This window comes from Myotis brandtii, unplaced genomic scaffold (genome assembly GCF_000412655.1).
Source record: "Myotis brandtii unplaced genomic scaffold, ASM41265v1 scaffold743, whole genome shotgun sequence".
NCBI lineage: Eukaryota > Metazoa > Chordata > Mammalia > Chiroptera > Vespertilionidae > Myotis > Myotis brandtii.
This window is the reverse complement of record NW_005370960.1, coordinates 975,711-994,896: the sequence shown is the minus strand read 5'-3', so window position 1 is coordinate 994,896 and position 19,186 is coordinate 975,711. Positions and strand designations below refer to the sequence as shown.

General features: G+C 48.7%; 1 protein-coding gene across 1 annotated transcript in view; it reads left to right on the top strand.

Annotated features, from left to right (window-relative positions):
- Positions 1 to 19,186, top strand: part of ABCA13 (ATP-binding cassette, sub-family A (ABC1), member 13) — a 132,498-nt gene that overhangs the window by 10,415 nt on the left and 102,897 nt on the right. The window contains exons 4-12 of the mRNA XM_014530520.1: positions 714 to 877; positions 2,915 to 3,045; positions 4,202 to 4,335; positions 4,569 to 4,733; positions 5,841 to 6,007; positions 8,738 to 13,435; positions 14,842 to 15,103; positions 15,162 to 16,699; positions 18,459 to 18,568. Coding sequence (XP_014386006.1) covers positions 714 to 877; positions 2,915 to 3,045; positions 4,202 to 4,335; positions 4,569 to 4,733; positions 5,841 to 6,007; positions 8,738 to 13,435; positions 14,842 to 15,103; positions 15,162 to 16,699; positions 18,459 to 18,568 — 7,369 coding nt within the window. The remainder of the gene's footprint in view (positions 1 to 713; positions 878 to 2,914; positions 3,046 to 4,201; positions 4,336 to 4,568; positions 4,734 to 5,840; positions 6,008 to 8,737; positions 13,436 to 14,841; positions 15,104 to 15,161; positions 16,700 to 18,458; positions 18,569 to 19,186) is intronic.

Sequence of the window (19,186 nt, the reverse complement as noted above, 5' to 3'; positions counted from 1 at the left end):
CGCGGGTGGACCGGCTCCTCTCCGGGCCTCGTTCTTCTCCAGGAGGAAGAACCCGCTGTGGGTTCTCACCGAGGCTGTTGGCAAAACGCTCCTGTAGCCGTCATTGCTGTTCATCTTCACTGGATGCTCCCCATTGGTTCTTGGAGAGGGAGGGAGGGAGGGAGAGGCATCCATGTGACCGTGGGCCTGGGCTGAGACTCGAACCCATGACCCTCGGGTCTCACTACCGAGCCCCCGGCCAGGGCTGGCCATCATCTTTATTCCCCTTTCTCTGCACTGACATTGTAGTGGTTGTGCCACCAGGACCTGCTCGTGCGGTGGGGAGGGCGTTGGGGATGTCTGGGGGGGAGTGTTCCGTCCGGACAGGGTGGGTCACTGCCATTGGGTTTAGCTGCTGTAACAGAACAGCCCGTCGCAGTGGGTGTCCCTTCTTACGCACAATCGAACACCCCTCGTTCATTGCTAAGACCTGCCTCGCAGTCCTGGAAATTGGCTACAAAAGCAGACCTCGGCCCCTCTCCCGGTCCACACTGCAAGACATTTAAAAGCCCAACCTCACAGTCATTTGTACATCTTACCTGTTCAAAACACTATGACCTATCAGGCATAGTCTCTGCCAGCTGAGGTTCTGGTTTCTTACACTCTGCAGCCCACGCCTCATCATTTAATTGATTAACACAAAGAGAAAAACCCTTGATATCTTTTTCTATCAGGCAGATCTCAATAAGACCGAGGAGGTGATAGCGGCGTTGGAAAGCCTTCACCAGCAGCCCCAGGTCTGGGACTTCCTGCTTTTCCTGCCCAGACTGTACGCACACCATGTCCCCATCCACGATGGCCTCCGCGCTGCCGTCCACCTTCTCCAGGCTGTCTTGAAGTAAGATACAAAGAAAGTACAACGAATTGTAGGTGTGGGGTGCTTCCTCCTCACTTTTTTAGTGGGATATTATATATATATCTGAGTAATTATTATTTTTAAATCCTCACCCAAGGGTATTTTTTCCATTGATTTTTAGAATAGAATGGAGGGATTGAGCGAGGGTGAGAGAGAGAGAGAAACATTGATGTGAGACACATTGACTGATTGCCTCCTGCATGCACCCTGATCAGGGCTGGGAATCGTACCTGCAACCCAGATACATGCCCTTGACCAGGAATTGGACCTGAGTCCCTTCTGTGCATTGGCTGATGCTCTAACCACTTGAGCAACACCAGCCAGGGCTCCGAGTAATTATTTGATAACAGAGGCCCAGTGCACGAAATTTGTGCACTCGGTGGGGTCCCTCAGCCTGGCCTGCACCCTCTTGCAGTCTGGGAGCCCTCAGGGGAGGTCTGACTGACGGCTTAGGCCCGGGGGTGGGGGGAGCAGGCCTAAGCTGTCAGTCAGACATCCTTAGTGCTGCCACGGAGGCAGGAGAGAATACCGCCACCACTGCTGCACTCACCAACCATGAGCTGGGCTTCTGGCTGAGCGGCACTTCCTCTGTGGGAGTGCACTGACCACCAGGGGGCAGCTCCTGTGTTGAGCGTCTGTCCCCTGGTGGTCAGTGTGTGTCATAGTGACCTGTAGTTCCACCTTTTGGTCAGTTTGCATATTAACCTTTTATTATATAGGCTAGGACAAGAAAAACTCCAGAGTGATGTCATCCCAAAGCTTGAATTCCTGCGTCTCTGCCTGCCCTCATGTACCTGTATAAATATTTTACATAAGTGCATCAATGCTGTTCAGAGCATGTTCTCCTTGATTTAAATTTTTTAACCATTGGCATTTCATTTGTTCCTAGAGTCCTCAAGTGAACATTTTTATGGCTGCATAACATTCCCTTTTGGTACCATGCCACCTACCATATGTACTTAGATGTTTGGTTATTTCTGAGTTTTTCACTAAGGGAGATATGACATGTATATAATAAGTTTAGCTAATTTGAACATGGCTTCCCAAGTCGTTACAAAGGCGTATTTGTCAGTGTAGGAAGATGGAATGTATTTTGACAACTGTTGGTTTGACTTGTCACTTACACATTTGCACACCTGGCACGACCGGTTTTCAGTGGCATCTCCTGTAACCTGGGCTCCGCAGTGTGCAGGATGCCACGCGAGATCTTCCTCACAAGAAGCTGCAGGGAAAGAACCTCTTTGGAGCAAAACTTACGTCTTTTTGGCCTCGTGTTGCTAAAATTCAGATATATTCCCGTGTCAGTTGAATGGATTTTCAAATTTACACGTTTAAGCATAATTATTTGTGAAATAAAATACTGATATATAAAAACAACATTAGCACTACAGTGGGGCCTTGACTTACGAGTTTAATTCGTTGGAGACCAAGCTCGTTAAGGAGCTCGTTAACTCAAATTACTCTATCAACTCAATGCAAAAAATCGGCCGAGAGACAGCTGGTATCTCAAAAAACTTGTTAGTCGGGACACTCGTAAGTCAAGGCCCCTCTGTACAAGCATGTGGACTCCCTGAGGTCGGTGTGTGTGAAGTGGTTTGATAAACACGATCGCTAACCGCTCAGATCCAGAGGTTAAGACTGCGTCCCAGGGGGTGCCCTCCAGATGTGAGCTGAGCACCTGCCCTGGAGGCGGCCGGGCTGATGCTCACCTGCCTTCTGCGATGACAGCGCTTCGCACCCTGGCTGCCCTGCTGAGCGTTAGAAAGTGTCAGAGACCCGGGTTCTGTCCCAGGCAGAGCGGGAGGTGGCCCGGGTGCCAAGTGTTCATGAGAGGGACTGGGCTGTTATGTGGAGTCCCGAGGCCAGGACGTTGCGGCCACATTGAAAGCCACCACGGATGCTGAGTGTGGATGGCCCGGCACAGCTGCAGGGGCTGGCACAGTGGCTGGGACGGAAGAGTGGAGTCCATGCCCTGCGCCAGCGACCAGCTCACGCTGCTTTGCTTTTGTTTGGTTCCAGTTCCTTAGCGTCTCTGGAAGATCTAGATTGGCTGCCACTCAACCCTGCTACCTCCAGGGTTTCCAAAATGGTGCTGAAGGTGACCATTTCCGCGCTGACATTCCTGCAGGACCATGGAGTGGCAGCCGCTGGTGCGGGTGGGTACCTAAGCGGTTCCGGTATTTCAAGTGGTTCACTTGTTAAATTTATCGACAACCAACAGAGTTCAAGTGCTGTTCAAATCACTTAAAATATAAAGGCAACAAAGAACAGCTGTTTCTGTTAAGAAAAGGCAGCAGTAGACTGGGAATTGGCGCCTCTGACCTGCACAGGGAGACGCTTACACAGAGACTTCTGTGCTCCTTCCCGATGACCCGCCCGTGGAGCAGCCTCGCACGACCCCCTCCAAACCCAGGCCCCCAGTTCTTCCCGTTGCCGGTGGCTCAGTGGAGGGAGGACCCGTAGACAGGAAGGGTGTCCGCTGGCCCTGCCAGAGAGAGGCCAGGCCGCCAGTGTTTACCTTGCTCTCCTGTGGGCTCATCGCAGCAGGAGCCACGGGTTCTTATGCTCAGCACAGAGCCCAGCGGAGGGCACACACAGACCCCCTCGCTGAACCCTTCCACCACTTCCGTTAACAAATGCGTTGTCATTAGGAAGCTCGGGTTCTGTGTGTCATCCAAATTACACGATCCACTTACCTGACAATTGGAAATATAATTACAGTTAAGAATGTAATTAAAATTAGTGATGTGCTATTAACTTTCAGTGAGTGAGAGCTAAGAACGATCACAGAACAGCTTCTGGAGGCAGCTACAGATTGTCTTCATTAATTGTGTCTCCAAAGACGGGCAGAGGACAGCGTGCGAGGGGAAGGGAAGGCCCTCAGTGGCTCCGGCTCTGGGCTGGCCGTGCTCTGTTCGGGATTGTTCACCCGCGTGCTCTGCGCTGTCATTAGCCCCGACTTCCAGAACCCAAGTTGTCGTTCTGATTTTAGACCGATTGGACAGTGTTACACCCGCTCCTGGGCTGATGTGACTATTTCCCTTTCTTTCCCGAATTCTGTGATCGTTGTAATTTGGATGATGCATAGAACCTTAGAGATCCGCAGTCATTCCCGCCGGGAGCGGGTGCCCTCCCCACGCGGCCGCACCAGGGCCAGCCTGGGTTTGCTTCTCCTACTTGACTGACCCAATAGCATTGGGTCGCCCTTTGCTTTCCCTTTGAAAGTGAAGGCGCTGTTCTCTGAACTGCTGAGACAGCACCTGCCACAGTGTGAGGAAGTGACCTGTCCCCCCTGCTGCCTTGCAGAGCCGGGGCGCGGCCTGTCCCTGCGCGGTCTGCTGCGGGCCCCGCAGGAGGTGCAGGCGGACCTGCAGTCCCGGTTTGGATTTGACGGCCTCCACGCGGAGCAAATCCTGAATTACTCGGCTGAACTGGACGAGGTGCGCATGCTTCCCGCTCCTCTCGCGCGTGGCTTTCTCCTTGAGAGACTGGGAATCGCGTGGGCAGGCTGGGCGGCGCAAGGACATTTTAAGCGACACTTTGTCAACCTGTTACTTCCTCAGTCAAGCCAATGTCAGCCTTCCGTTTAGCGAGATTGCGGTGATATTTTCAGAAGAGAAAAATTGTAGAAAAAGAAAGCTTGACTTCTAAGTGTTGTTCATGTCGTTGCCAGATTCCCACAGACCGTTGGTTGGAGCGGATGGTGTGCTCAGCCTTGTCCCGAGCCTCCAAGGACAAAGCTGACGGGGAGGGTCTTCCTGGAGACTGTCACGCCAGCTGGTCAGCAGCCAAAACCTACCTGGTCCACGCGGTCAGCTGGCTGCAGGTCTACAAACAGGTGCTGTGCCCATCGAAGCGCCCGTGTGCGTGCGAGGGTTGAAGTGCGTCACCTCCACCCGCTCCTCCCACATCTTCCTCTGGTTGGTGTTTGAGTTTGTTGCTGTGGGAACGCTTCACAGAGCGCTACCCTCCCCCCACCCCCCCCAGCAGTACTGACTGCGGGCGCAGCACTGGGCAGCAGGCCTACAGTTATTCCCCCGTCCGTTCACATCCCCACCTCTTCAGTGTCCCTGTGTGCTTCCAGGAAAGGCCCTGGGCCCTACGTCCTGGCCCCCTGGGCCCTCCTCCCTGCGCCCCACGGCCTGGGCTCGCTGCCCTCAGCACAGATGTCCCCGGGAAGTCTGTGTTGGACTTCATGGGCACGGCAGCTGCAAGGACCCTCACAGCCCCCACCGCACGCCTCCCTCCAAGGACACACATCTTCAGCTTCCCTTCCTAATGTGTGTCAGTGACGCAGAGAAGACATTTTAAAGCTGCAGATGGGATTGTCCACTTGGTGGCACTAAGTTTGTCTGGCAGTAAAGTGATCAGGGGACAGAGCCACCTGCCTAGTGTCAGCGTGGTCAGGTGGACGCCTTGCTCAGCCGTTATCCGGGTCCCTGGCTGCTGGCTTGTCAGGGTCCCCCCTCCCCTGCCCAGAGCCTTGTCACACGCTCCCTGCCTTCCATGATTGCCCGTGAGCGATCTGTTTGATGTCGTGTGGAGCCGCAGTACTGATTGCCGTGAGCTTCATCATCCCCAAGTCTGTGACGTCCAGGGGCATTTGTGACTGGTGTTCATTATGAGCTCATTTTAAAGATGTCCGCTTAGTTTGGGGGCATGATTCACTTGTTTAGAAATGTACCCACTGCTTTCCCTTCTGGGAATGGGAGCGGGGAGGAAGGAGAAACGGGGCTGATGAAAGTGTTGCACCCATCCATTGTTGCAGTTTGTAGTCTTCAGTGTCCGAGACATTCAGCCACAAGGCAGCTGTGGCCAGTCCTTCCAGTCTCCCGACCTTGGAAAAAGGGGCCGTCTGTCACCTCGATGGCCTGTGGCTGTTTCTTGGCCAGACGCTGTTGCCCCTCAGTCACTGTTGTGACGGTCGCCCTGTTTCTGACCGCAGGTGCTCCATCGGTGGCGGGAGGGCGGCCGAGGCCTGGCGGCGCTCAGGAGCCCGCTGGAGCGAGACCGCTCCCTGCAAGAGGTGGCGGACGCTGTGCAGGCTGGGCTGCTCCTGCTGACGGGCAGCGCGACAACGGAAGGCCCCGGCGGCCACGCTCCGCCGGACGCGTAAGGCACACTGCCCGTTTCAGGGTTTCTTAGCCCAGAGCACACTGAGGGTTAAAGAGTGAAACCGTTAGAAACGAATTCTTAAAACTGCTGGACCCTGAATCCCAGTCTAGTGAGCCTGTGCAAGGAGGCCACCTGATGGGTAGGGTGTTTCAGAAGGGCCAGCATTTTGGATGTTAGGTTTTACGTCGTTGACGTCTGTTTAAAGATGAACAATAACATTTGTTTCCTATTTAATGAATTTCTCCTTTATCTTTGTTAGCCCTTTCTACTAAACTTAGTTTGACCTTTTTTCCAGCTTCTTGGTTTTCAGGTTTTCTTTCTTTGTAACAGATGCTAGGGCCACCCCTCTCCTCACAGAGCTCTGGTACATTCCACACAGTTGGATGAGCAGGGCTCTGTCATCAATTTCTAATATTTCCAATTCAAAATCTCCTCATATTTATTGTGAGTTCTTCTGACTCATAGTTATTTAGAAGCAGATCGCTTAATTTCCATGGACATGTGGGGGCTTTTCAAGTTACTTTTAAAGATTGATTTCTAGTTTCGTTTTAGTGAGAGGACATACTCTGGATGTCTTAGACTCTGAATTTGGTGAGATGAACTTTATGCTCACACAGTCGATTTTGGTAAATATATGTGCTCTTCCAAAGAACGTGACTTCTGTCGTTGGGTACAGGGGTTTATGCATATTAATTAGGTTAAGTATGTTCCTTGTTCGGTCCAAGTCGCCCCTAGGTTGCCTGTTTCCATCTGTCTGTCCTTCATCTCGGCCAGAGGGGAAGTCGAGTCAGAGGATTCCGAGTCCTCTTTTGTTAGGTTTCCAACAGAATCAAGGAACCACTGTGGCCTTTCCTAGACCTGACGTTCCACCCTCCTGAAGTCGCCATGCTTTTGTCCTGGTGGGTGTGAGGGCACGGTGGGACAGAGCCTGGCATTAGAGCAGGCTCACAAACTTGGAGCGGATCAAACCTCTCTGTGAAGTTTGCCGTCATATGCAAGTCTGGACCTGCCACAGAAACGCTGACTCGCCGTGTGCAGGGCCCAGGTTTCTGTAGATGGACGGGTTCTGCCATTGGTTAGGAGCACACCTGCACCCCTAGACTTGGACTCTCACTCCCGGGAGGAGGAGGATGGGAAGGAGAACCAGTGCCTTGCCTTACTCTCCTGAAAGTCTCAGATGTTTAATAGCCTGAGAGAGACGGCAACAACAGCGTCTGTATGCGCTCCATGGCACGTTCAGGGTGTGCTTGTGCTTGTAGCAGCCGGCACGGTACCTTCGTGATAGAGGCCAGATGGTGGTGGTAAATGAGTCGGTAGAAGGACAGGAAGCCACCAATGTAAGATAGCGGAGCTGGAGGGAGAACACGGGGCCACATGCCGTCCCGTTCCTGCCCTTTTTGAAATGTTTCTTTTCCCACGGATGGAAATGATGATGCACCTCAGAAGGCTGTGGAGGGATGACTAGGATTGTGGCTGTGGCTGTGGCTGTGGCTGTACAAATTGTGAAGGGACACAAAAACCGTGGGGCCACATTCCACTCATGGCACTGGCTCTATACCAAGGGCTCCTCATGCACAGCCGCCTCCTCCCACCCCGCGACGCACGGACCCCAGCGCTGTCAGCCCCGATGACGCGCCCCGTGCGTGTGCAGACGCTTCTCGGAGGGCCGGGCAGATCACGGTGTGGGTCCCTAGCTGGAGCTTTTTCGTTCCAATGGGGATGTTTTCCGTGTTCCATAGCCAGAGTAGCCACTCTCTGTCCTGCAAACAACAGGCTCGATTGAGCCTGTGTTTGCTCCGGGACCCCAGGTGTTAGAGAGCAACACCGCTCAACTTCTATGTTTGATCGTCCTGTGTCTCCTGTGCCCGAGTCACACAGCAGGATTAGACTTAAAGAAGCTGAGGAAGGTTCACCCTCTAGGGCATTAATAGCCAAATCTCTTGTCTACAATTCTGAAATCTAACGAGTCTGTTGACCCTCCACACATGGTCTGAGTCCATTCCTAGGTTTCTTGGTGGACAGACGTGTCACTGGGTTGGGAAGGGGCTGCCCCAGCCCCGTGGGTGAAGGGGGCATCGTCACTCATCTGGTAGGTGCGCTATGTTTTCTTCCTAATGTCTGAGACGCATGGGGCCCAGGGCTTTCCCAATGGGCTTGTCGCTCCTGAGTCAGGACTTCCGTTCACAAGTGTGGGCCTGTCCTGTCTCCTCAGCTGCTACTGTGGCAGAACTCTTGTTTTAAAGGTGTATATTTTAAAAATAAACACTTAGAGGAAAAGTACCCCATGAGGTTGTCATGGTGGGAGGCATAGGAATTGCCTTCCAGAACAGGGACCGAACGCTGGTCCTCAGAGCACTGGCCAGTGTCTGACTCACGCTGCCCTGGGTTCCATCCCTGCAGCCAAGGCATTGAGATGTGATGAGGAATCACACCCTAAGGTTCTTCTGCATAAATAAGCAGCAGCTCTGTCTCTAACAGCCATACGGAGGAAAATGGGCTGTTTTTGGTGCAGCAAGCAGGGTTTTAGCTAAATACGGGCAGCTGCATTGTGGAGTTCTAAACACGTTCAGATGCTCACATTCATATAATTCCTACTGGGAAAACACACTGTCTAGTAAATATTTCATTTATCTTTAACAATAAATCTGATTATTATCTTGAAAATTTGATAGGTTGAATTTATCTTTATTTTTTTCTGATACCAATACAGTTCTATTAATATTGTAGGGTCTTAAATGCCACAAAGGAACATCTCATGAAGGAAAAGAAGTTGGATGCCCTTGAGGATGAGCAAATGAACTTTCTTTTGTCCTTTGTGGAATTTTTGGAGAAATTGTTGTTGCCTAACCCTTTTGACTCACCCAGCGGTCCCACCGAGACTCTTCTCAATGCCAGTCATTCCTGGATAAATCACTTAAAGAATTTAGGAAGAGAGCCATCTGGTTTTGATGCTCAGAAACTTTTGGAATTTGGCAAAGAGGTGATTGAAAAAATGCACACTCTTAAAAAGAAGGAATCAAGCTATATTTTGAGATTTATGGAAACAGTACTTTCTGAAATTAACCCCAAGCTCCTGGAATTGTGGACGTACGGCATTTCCAAAGGAAAGAGAACTAAATTCGAAAACTTGTCTACACTTTCAAATTTTTCTGTTCTAGAAAATGAGAGGATTCTTAGTAAAAGCTTTAATTTTTCCAAGTTGTTTCACTCGGATTGGCCTGAATCACCAGCTGTGGAAATGGATTTTGTTCGCCTAAGTGAATCTATAATCCACAGTCTCTATGAACTTGGGTTCCTGAGGCAGGAGCAAGTCTCGGAGGCTCTGGCCACCGTCTATGCTGTGAGGAATGGATCTGCTCTTTTCTCGGCCCTTTCTGAACCGCAAAAACAAGAAGTTGATACCATTTTGACTCACATCTATCAAAATGTCTGTAAGGACCCAGATTCAGCTTTTCTTCTGCGGGTTTATTCTTCATTTCACCAATACACTGACAGATTAGTGGGCATCCAGAGGAGAGAGTCTTTGCTCTCTTTCCTGACTCAAACCCCGAAGCACATTTTTGAGATTATGAAGCAATTTAATTTTCAAAATATCAGCAAAGCATTTGCATTTTTATATGAGACAACAGAACTTCTTGGGGGAATTTCTGAAGTATCTTATTGTCAGCAATTGCTTTCAGTTTTCAACTTTTTGGAGCTTCAAGCCCAGTCCCTGTTGTCCGCAGAGCGCCCAGAGCTGGAAGTGATCCACGCTACTTTGACCGGCCTCAAACAGCTGCTCATGGGGGATGAAGATTTTCGTATTTCTTTATTTCAGTATGTGAACCAGCTCTTCAACAGTTCAGTAGGAACCCTGTTGGGTAATGAATGCTTTGCTTTGAATAATAAAATCACTTCTTCTATGAGTTACTCAGTAGATGGAGGGCCTCCGCTTACTCTTCTGTGGGCACAGATTCATTCAAACCTCTCCGCAGATGGCAGCGTGCTCAGTGAGCGGATGGCTGTTCACTGTTCCATTTTGTGGCTTCAGGCGTGGGCTGAAATCTGGGGAAGCGCAGCTCAGATGTTGGAGCTGGATGTGAATGTTTTCACTCCTCTTCATATCGCTCTTACCCAGCTTTTGGGTGAACTGGAAAGTGATGTGAAAATTTCTGAAAGTTGCCAGGGAATATTTCCCATTCATCGCCCTGCTACACTCATATTAAACCTGCTGAAAAACATGACTCAAGGTGGCGGCTTCCATGACCGGGACGATTTTCGGGATCTCAGGGACCACTGGGGAGCAGTACGTGATGCATTGGTTAGAGTCAAGTTGCTCCTCCCGGACCAGGTGGAGAAATCCCTTTCTACCCTGGACACAGCCCTGAGTCAGCTGCAGGCATTTCCGCTCAACACAAGAGCAGGCAGGGAGTTTTTGTATTCTGTGCTTGATGTGTTCACAGGGTTAAGCAATACCTCAGGCTGTAGAGACAGACATACACACTTGATCAATCACTTTCTTTTAAATAACCTCACGGATTATGAAGTAAACTCTGAAAGCATCATCACTGACCTAAGAGAAACAATATTATTTCTTAGAAATGTGTCACATGACCATACTTTATTGTCCTGTGCTGATAGTTTCCAAAACATCACTGAGTTTATTTTGGAAGATGGCTTATTACATTTAAGTACTTCACAGCGGGTGTTACATATTCTGGCCACGTTAAATTCCTTCTTTTCCTCCGAGGACATCGTGAGTAGACTGAAAGGATGCTCTGAGTGGGTGGACATCTTCAATCATTCGTATGTGGCCTATAACCCTAGTTTTTCACAAAGCCCTCTTCAGGGTGTTTTGAAGCATTTCAGTGATGTGGAAAACAAAATTAACTCTACATTGACACTTGTTACTTGGCTGTTGAATACAGTGGAATCTGGTTGTTCATTGAATAAGTCAAATATAAATTGTATGGCTATTTACTTAAAAAATGTAACTGACTTCCTAAATGTTATACTTACAGCAGTATTTGAAAAAGAGAAGGCACCAAAATTGGAGATTTTATTAACTCTTTTAAATAATTCCACAAACCAAGTAAGTATGCTTATCAACAACTTAACAAGAGACTTTGAATTTGCATCTCAATCCAACTGGAAACATTTTACTGAATTAATTCTAAGACCCATAGAAATGTCAGAAGAAATTCCTAGCCGATTTCAAAATACTTGGCTGCATTTAGTAGATCTGGGGAAAGAAATTCAAGAACTTGTGAAAGATATTTTCCCTAACATTCTGGAAAATAACTTCTCTTCTAAAGCTGAAAAGTTCTTAAATGTATTTTCTGCCAGTCCAAAGGAAAAGGATATACATCGTTTAGGTAATTCACTTTTTCATTTAGCAAGTTACCTTGTCTTCAACTTATCAGATGATCTCCAAAATTCACCCCAGATAATTCCACATGAAATAATGAGAGCTGTGGGTCTTGGTATTCAATTGATTAGGGATGTGTTCAACTCCCTAATGTCCCCAGTCCATCACAATATTCCAGAATATCCAGGTAATAATAAAGTTTTAAAGAAGATAGCTTCTTTCCTGCTCACCCTAAAGAAGACCGACATAGACCTTCTGGTAGACCAACTCGAACAAGTTGGTGAAAGCCTAATGGATTTTATAAAGAATATCAGTAGACCAGGTACTGACAGTTTGGGGGTCAAGTTGCTTGTTGGCTTGATGGAGAAGTTTGTAGACAGCTCCCATTCTTGGAATGTCAATCATCTGCTGAGGCTGTCACGCCTGTTTCCCAGAGAGGACGTGGATGCTGTGGTGGATCTGTACTATGCCCTCCCTCACGCTGTGAGGCTCCTGCAGAGAGTGGTGGACAAGAACGTCACCAAAGCCCTCAAGGATGTCTACGACTTCACAGTCCTTCATGGCATAGGCATTTCTCATGTCACCAAGGAAGACTTTATGTTTGTGATGAAAACTCTCCTGGACACCATTGAATTAGTGTCAGATAAGCCAGGGGTTCTTGCCCAGGCTGTAACTTGCCTTCCTGTGGTTTGGTGCCGGAATTACACAATATCTGCATTTCAGCAGGATCCAGAGTTAGAGGCCTGTAATGGCCGCTTTTACAGCAAAGTGGCTAGTATACTTGACCGCCTCCACCTGTCTCCCCCGGGTGAAGTTTCACAATGTTCAAATGAAAGCTCACGGATGGAAATAACTAAGAAAATGGTCTGCGTAATTCATGAGCTAGTGGACTGGAGCTCCATTCTTCTAGAGCTGTCTGAAGTCTTCCACGTGAAAACCTCGCTTGTGAAAACTGTGCAAGAAGTTAGGCGGAAGGTGTTTCCATTTGTCCTCTCTGGAAATCAGAGCAAGGGCAGCACCTCTGGACTCTGTCCCCCTGGCCCCCTGAAGCAAGTTGCTTTACAAATCATAGAAAAGTTTAGAAACGTCAGTTTTACAAAAGCTACATCAGATGAAAACATTCTTGACAACTTAGCTCTTTTAAACAGGATCCTTAACAATGAAGGCGCAGAGGCATCTCTTAGGAACCTTCCCTTAAGTTTGGGAAGGGTGATACAGTCACTTTCTGGGGATGAGAGCCTAGGAAATAGTACTCGCTCTGTAGTCTCTCTGTTCATGACGTTTTTGAGTGCAAACCTTCTAGGAAGGCATTTCAAAGCACTATCAAGTTTTATTAAAAATAATAAAACAGCTTACAAGTTTGAAGATCTGTGGCTTGAGTCTGAACAAGCCATGAAAGATCCAAACCTCAGCTTCAAGAGAAGAATCCTGTTCTCTAACATAAATGAAGAGATTCCAATGATTAACTCAGTGGCTCTTCAGAAAATGACTGAGCAACTTGTCCACATTTTGGAAAGCCTGAATTCATCATCGTTGCCGTCATCAGAAATGACCGGAGGTTTTCCATCCGTCACAGAAAACTGGCTTCGTAAACATGCAAGTGAAGAGCAGTCCAGAATAATACAAATATTATTTCTCCTTCTGGCCAGTGAGAGTTCAACATTGACTAAAGATATTAATACCTTTTTGGATGATCTCAAAAACATTTCCAGAGGAGATGATTCTCACATTGACCTTCTTGCTCACCTGGTAAACCAAGAACAGTCAACCAATTTCTCAGTTGCTAGGTTGCTTTTGAAAAGCGTCCTAATTAATTCAGTCAATAACTTAGCTGCGGGCTCTCAACAAGCAGCCTGGAACTTAAGTGACACTGACCTTCAGATCCTGAATCTCATTAACCTCACCTTGAACCAGACACCATTAGAAAAGGGTGAGAGGGTACTTCTCCCTCCAGGAGGCATGGTGGAGTCCATGGGACAGCTTTTGAAAACATTCTTCACCTTTTTAGAAAAGGAAAATTCTGAGAACAAAACATCTCTTTTTCTGAAAGACCTCCACGACCTCGTTGCAGAGATGAGGTGAGTCTGCTTCTGTGCAGTATATGTCGTTACACATTCAACCCACTTGACCTCCCTCGGCGCACCTGCCACGAGCAGCACTGTGCCTGGCCCTGTGGAAGCTCTTTGAAGTGAATTGTGGCCTAGGGAACATCTTACTGAAACGTCAGGGTAAAGTAACTGATGACTGTTGTTTAACTACTAAACATACATAGAAACTGCTTAGCCCCGGCAATTAGTCACTTACTCTACTTTCTTGTCTTTTTTGGTTATGAATATAATTATGAAATTCTGTTATATGAAGTTAAAATTAGTTTTTAAATACTTACGCATATATATCATGGTCATAATTCAAATTATTGTAATAACTGTCTAATTGCAACTGAGGAGTTTAATCTCAAAAACATTTCCAGAGGAGATGATTCTCACATTGACCTTCTTGCTCACCTGGTAAACCAAGAACAGTCAACCAATTTCTCAGTTGCTAGGTTGCTTTTGAAAAGCTTCCTAATTAATTCAGTCAATAACTTAGCTGCGGGCTCTCAACAAGCAGCCTGGAACTTAAGTGACACTGACCTTCAGATCCTGAATCTCATTAACCTCACCTTGAACCAGACACCATTAGAAAAGGGTGAGAGGGTACTTCTCCCTCTAGGAGGCATAGTGGAGTCCATGGGACAGCTTTTGAAAACATTCTTCACCTTTTTAGAAAAGGAAAATTCTGAGAACAAAACATCTCTTTTTCTGAAAGACCTCCACGACCTCGTTGCAGAGATGAGGTGAGTCTGCTTCTGTGTAGTATATGTCGTTACACATTCAACCCACTTGACCTCCCTCGGCGCACCTGCCACGAGCAGCACTGTGCCTGGCCCTGTGGAAGCTCTTTGAAGTGAATTGTGGCCTAGGGAACATCTTACTGAAACGTCAGGGTAAAGTAACTGATGACTGTTGTTTAACTACTAAACATACATAGAAACTGCTTAGCCCCGGCAATTAGTCACTTACTCTACTTTCTTGTCTTTTTTGGTTATGAATATAATTATGAAATTAAAATTAGTTTTTAAGTACTTACGCATATATATCATGGTCATAATTCAAATTATTGTAATAACTGTCTAATCACAACTGAGGAGTTTATTATTTTCAGTTTATCTACTGTGATGTTTATATTTGGGAATTGACAAAATTCAAAAATTTTAAAACTAACAGTCACATGTTTTTTCCATACACCCGTTTCCATCCCTTTGAAGCTTGCCAACAAGCTTTATTTTGTTTGGAACAAATATTAACTTTCATCGGCGATGTATTTTAGCATCAGCAACCAGTCAGTATTATCCCCCCATAATGCTCGTATAAAACAAAAATAATAACTATATGTTTTAATCTTTCCATTGCTAAACATGAAATAAAAAAATATATATTTACAGCTTTGTCCCAAAGGATAAAGTTTTAGAAATTCCGAAAGTGGACCAATTTCTTACCTACATGAAAGAAGAAAAATTGATGAGCATTTTTTCAAGTTTAAAGGAGACTATATATCACCTAATCAAAGGATGGTTCATGTCAGACCACTCAGACTTTTATTTTGATAATCACCGAGGATGGAAGTTCCTGCGAGATTTATTTAATGCTCTTCTAAGCAAAACTTCTGTGAAAAATAAGACTGAAAATAACTTGGAGTTTCTATTTGCTAACCTGACTGCTAAGCAAAACTTCTGTGAAAAATAAGACTGAAAATAATTTGGAGTTTCTTACCCAGGTAAGTCAGTTGTTTTTCCACATGAATAGTTCTGCAAACCTCTCCCAGCTCAGCCACCAGCTCCAGGCAGCTCTTCACCACATGCGAGAAGCCTCAGTAGAGATAGCAACTGTTATGGATTCTCTTTTAAACTCTCCCAACCAGGACCTCCATGCCTCGTGTCCTTCCCTCCGAGAGGTTCTATTTGCTAACCTGACCAATCTGCTTTCCTTCACAAACCACTCATTCCCTCTAAGAAACAGAGCAACATTCGAAACTACTAAGAGCTTTCTTGGTGTTACCTCAAGAGCTGGTGGAGGACGTCCCGTCCCGGAACCCCTCCCGGAAATGCCTGGTGCTCTAGGCGTGCTGGCGAGCGCAGGTGCGGAAATGAGGGATCTGGCCGCGTCTGTGAACTCCACTGTGGCGCTGCTCCAGCTCGCCAAGAAAGTTTCCCGGAAGGTGGCCGCTGCGTTGGAAACTCATCCTGTCCTGGGTACCCATGACACCATGACATTCGTTGATTCTCTGTATTCCACTTTGCAACAGAATGTTGGAAAGGTTGTGAATGAAATAACTGCTTTGGAAAAAGTGGATCAGTTAGTATTTGAAAATATAAATGACTTGTTGATGCCATTTCTGGACTTGGCCTTTGGGATGATTGGGATCAAACCTAATATTTCCCAAGACTCTGGTATTTTCAATATGTCATCTAGCATATTGTCCTATGTGAACCAGTCCAGGGACTTTTCTGATATTTCAGAAGAAATTGCTGAATTTTTAACTTCTGGGGAAATCAATTTGGGAGACATGGAACATCTTCTGGTAGCAATTAACAACGGAACTCAAATATTTTCCATGGATTCTGTCAGCGTATGGGAAGAAATCCTAGATTGCTTAATTTCTATAAATCACATCACCAACCAGACAGACTTCCTACGTCCGAATCCCGTTTCCACTCATGGTTTCCCTCGGGATGCTCACGCAGTGGCCCTGGTTTTGGATGAAACGTGGTCACGGGACAGCACAGACATGGGGCCCCTCTTGGGAAGGGTGGCTGACCTGGCCGTGGCTCTGTGGGGTCCCTTAGAGAAGGACGACTTGAATGTTTCTCAGCTGTGGCTGACGTGGGCTCAGCATGCAGACGCCCTTTTGAGAGCCCTGGGGACAGCTGTGGAGGTCGCCCGTGGAGGCGCCGGGAGTGGAGCCTGGGCTTTCACCTCCTCTCTGATTCGGGCAGCGACGCCTCGGCACCTGGAAGAAGCTGCCCGGAGCGTGCTGAGCGGGGCAGCGCTCCTGCGGAAAGAGCTGCTCTTGAACAACCCTCAGTGGACAAGCTCCGCAGAAACTGTGCTCCAGCCCGCCCTGGAGCTTTTTCTTAATGCAGCCGCTGGGAAGAGTGTCACGTCAGAGAAAGGGGAGAAGGCCCAGCGAGAGAGGACCGCCTCTCCTGACCTGCTCACACCGGCACCGGCACCGTGTGAGAGCTGCGTGAAGGGGTTAATTGCGTGGACGGAGTCCTGGCAGGAAGTCCTGGCAGATGAAAGGTATTTCACACTCACTTGCTGTTTCCTACCACAGCGGCTGTAAAGCAGGACAGGCAGGGAGTACACTGACCAGGGCCCGTGTCCTCACTTCACCTTCATTTCTGTCCGAAGGCGGCTTCCATGGCGCGAGTCAAGTCCAGTCTCTTTCACTGTCTGACTCATTTATTTGCAAATAGAATTTGAATTTATCCAAAAATTTTCAAAGGTAAATTATTTTATTTTCAACAGTAAAAACCTCTTAACTCTGTTCACCTGTCCCAAGACTCGGTCGATACACAGCCTTTCTGTTCATGTGCTGGAGCAGCCACAGGTCACGCTGTGTCAGACAGGGAGACAGAGGCCACACACCTCCCACAGGAAACGCTGCCTCTAGCTGTGACTACCGGGCCACTGCGAGGGGCCAGGCAGCGGTTGGCTTCCTCCCTCTTTAGATTCAACCTCACGCTACGTGGCTGACCCACTCCAAGCACTGCCCCCGCCCCTGGATGGTAGGTCGGGGAACCCTGCTCTGAGAAGCTTCAGCCCTGCATGTGTCAGGCTCGGGTTCGTCTGCTGCCTGAGGTTGCAGGACTTGCTCTGGTGTCTCAGAGATGCTCTGGCTGTCCCAGGCCACCCTTTCTTCTTCTTCTTTTTGAAATCCTCACCTGAGGATAAGTTTTTATTGATTTTTTAGAGAGAGAGGGGGAGAGGGAAAGAGGTGGGGGAGAGAGCGAGAGCGAGAGAGAGCCATTGATCGGTTGCCTCTGATAAGGGCCCCAACCAGAGATCAAACTCGCAACTTAGGTATGTGCCCTGCCTGGGAATTGAACCTGCAGCCTTTTGGTGCAAGGAGACCCGAGCACCAAAAACATGACGGTGTGTACAGCCATTTACTAATCACCACAGTGATTAGCTCACAGGACCAGCGCCTCCCTGGGAGCTGGTGGGAACCTGCCCGTCGAAGCCTGTGTGTGATGAGCAAGGTCACCGGTGCTCTGCAGCCATGCTGTCGTCTGACATCCTGGCCTCGACCTCACTCATTTAGAGGCTGGGACCCTGAGACAGGGACAGTGCATTGTCATACTCAGAACAACACATCTGAGCAAGAATGAAAGTCACCCCTCGTGGCTGTGCAGAGACTGAATAGTGACTCTTGCTCCAGGCCCCGATCATGTGGCACAACTGAAATATAATAATTAAAACCTCATGATTTATCAAAATATATATTACCTGATGGTGATTAGTAAATGGCTCTACACACCGTCATGTTTTTTGTTTTTGTTTTTTTTGGCCAGAAAGATAAATTACATGTTTGTCCTTCTGTGGCTAAAACACAGTTCAGTAATAACTAGGCTCAGCCCACCTTCTCTTCCAGTTCGTCTATGTTTTCTTGTAGCCGAGAAGTAGACCTTTGTCTGTTGTCTCTGGAGCAATGCTCGGCTCTCCCGCCTGGCTCCCCTGAGGCTGGCCTTCAGAGGTGTCAGGTGACTTCAGACTCTGTCATCTGCAGGGGCTCATGGCAACTCCGCAGAAGCCCGTTCTCAGCAGCTCGAGGATTGCAGCGGCCCGGCCAGTGCATTGGTCACAGCACTGAGCTCATTGGTCCTGGCGTGGGCGCACCAGGCTGAGAGCGGTGCCTGCGGTCGAGCAGGAGGCCCTGGCGGTGTACGCGGTGCCAGGCTCACAAGTCCCCACTCCTGTGCTGCCACTTGTTCCCGGGCACAGGGAGGATGCCGAGGCCCACACCTTCACCCGTTAATGGCATTTCTTTCCTCCCGAGTGTTGCCAGAATGTGCCGGGATTCCCAGCCGCCCTGGAAGCCCGCGGGAGCCGTGGGGACCCTGCAGAGATCGAGGACGCTGGTTCTGCGTGTGCTGCTCACGCTCACAGGTGGGCCGCTCCGTGGGAAGTGCTGCTCACGCCCCGGTCTCCAGGGCTGGCTGTCAGCGAGACGGTGGACGCCTCTGAGTTTCTAGCCTGGTGGCCGAGGCCCTGAGGGGTTGGAGCTGGGGTGGCTCTCCAGGAGGCCTGCCTCCACCCTTCGCTGGCTGTGGCTTGAGCAGACCTCTGTCAAATGCCATGCCAGTGTGCTCACTAGTATTTGTACAGCTCCCTCCTCTACCAGAGTCGTGTTTCTTGAAGGCAGCGGCCACGTCGGCACCTGGTGCACATCCTGTGCCTGGCACAGAGGATGCTCTTTCCTCCCCTCCCCCAGGTGTGCCGAGGGACCCACGCGGTCACCTGAATGCAGGGCACTCAGCGCTCATGTTTCAGGTTTTCCTACCACCGTCTGACTTCCCAAGGGCAGGGTCTGCTGCTTACTCCCTCCGTCTCCGTCCTCCCCAGCACCTGTGCCATGAATGACTAAATGCTTGGGTTGTAAATGAATTAACTCGTCTACTGAGGTCCTGCTTGCCAAGTCCTCTCCTGGTATCTCAGTGAGCTCTCCCCTCTGTGCTGCTGCCGAAGGAAATGCCGGCTGCCTCCCAGGAAACCCGCTGGCCACGG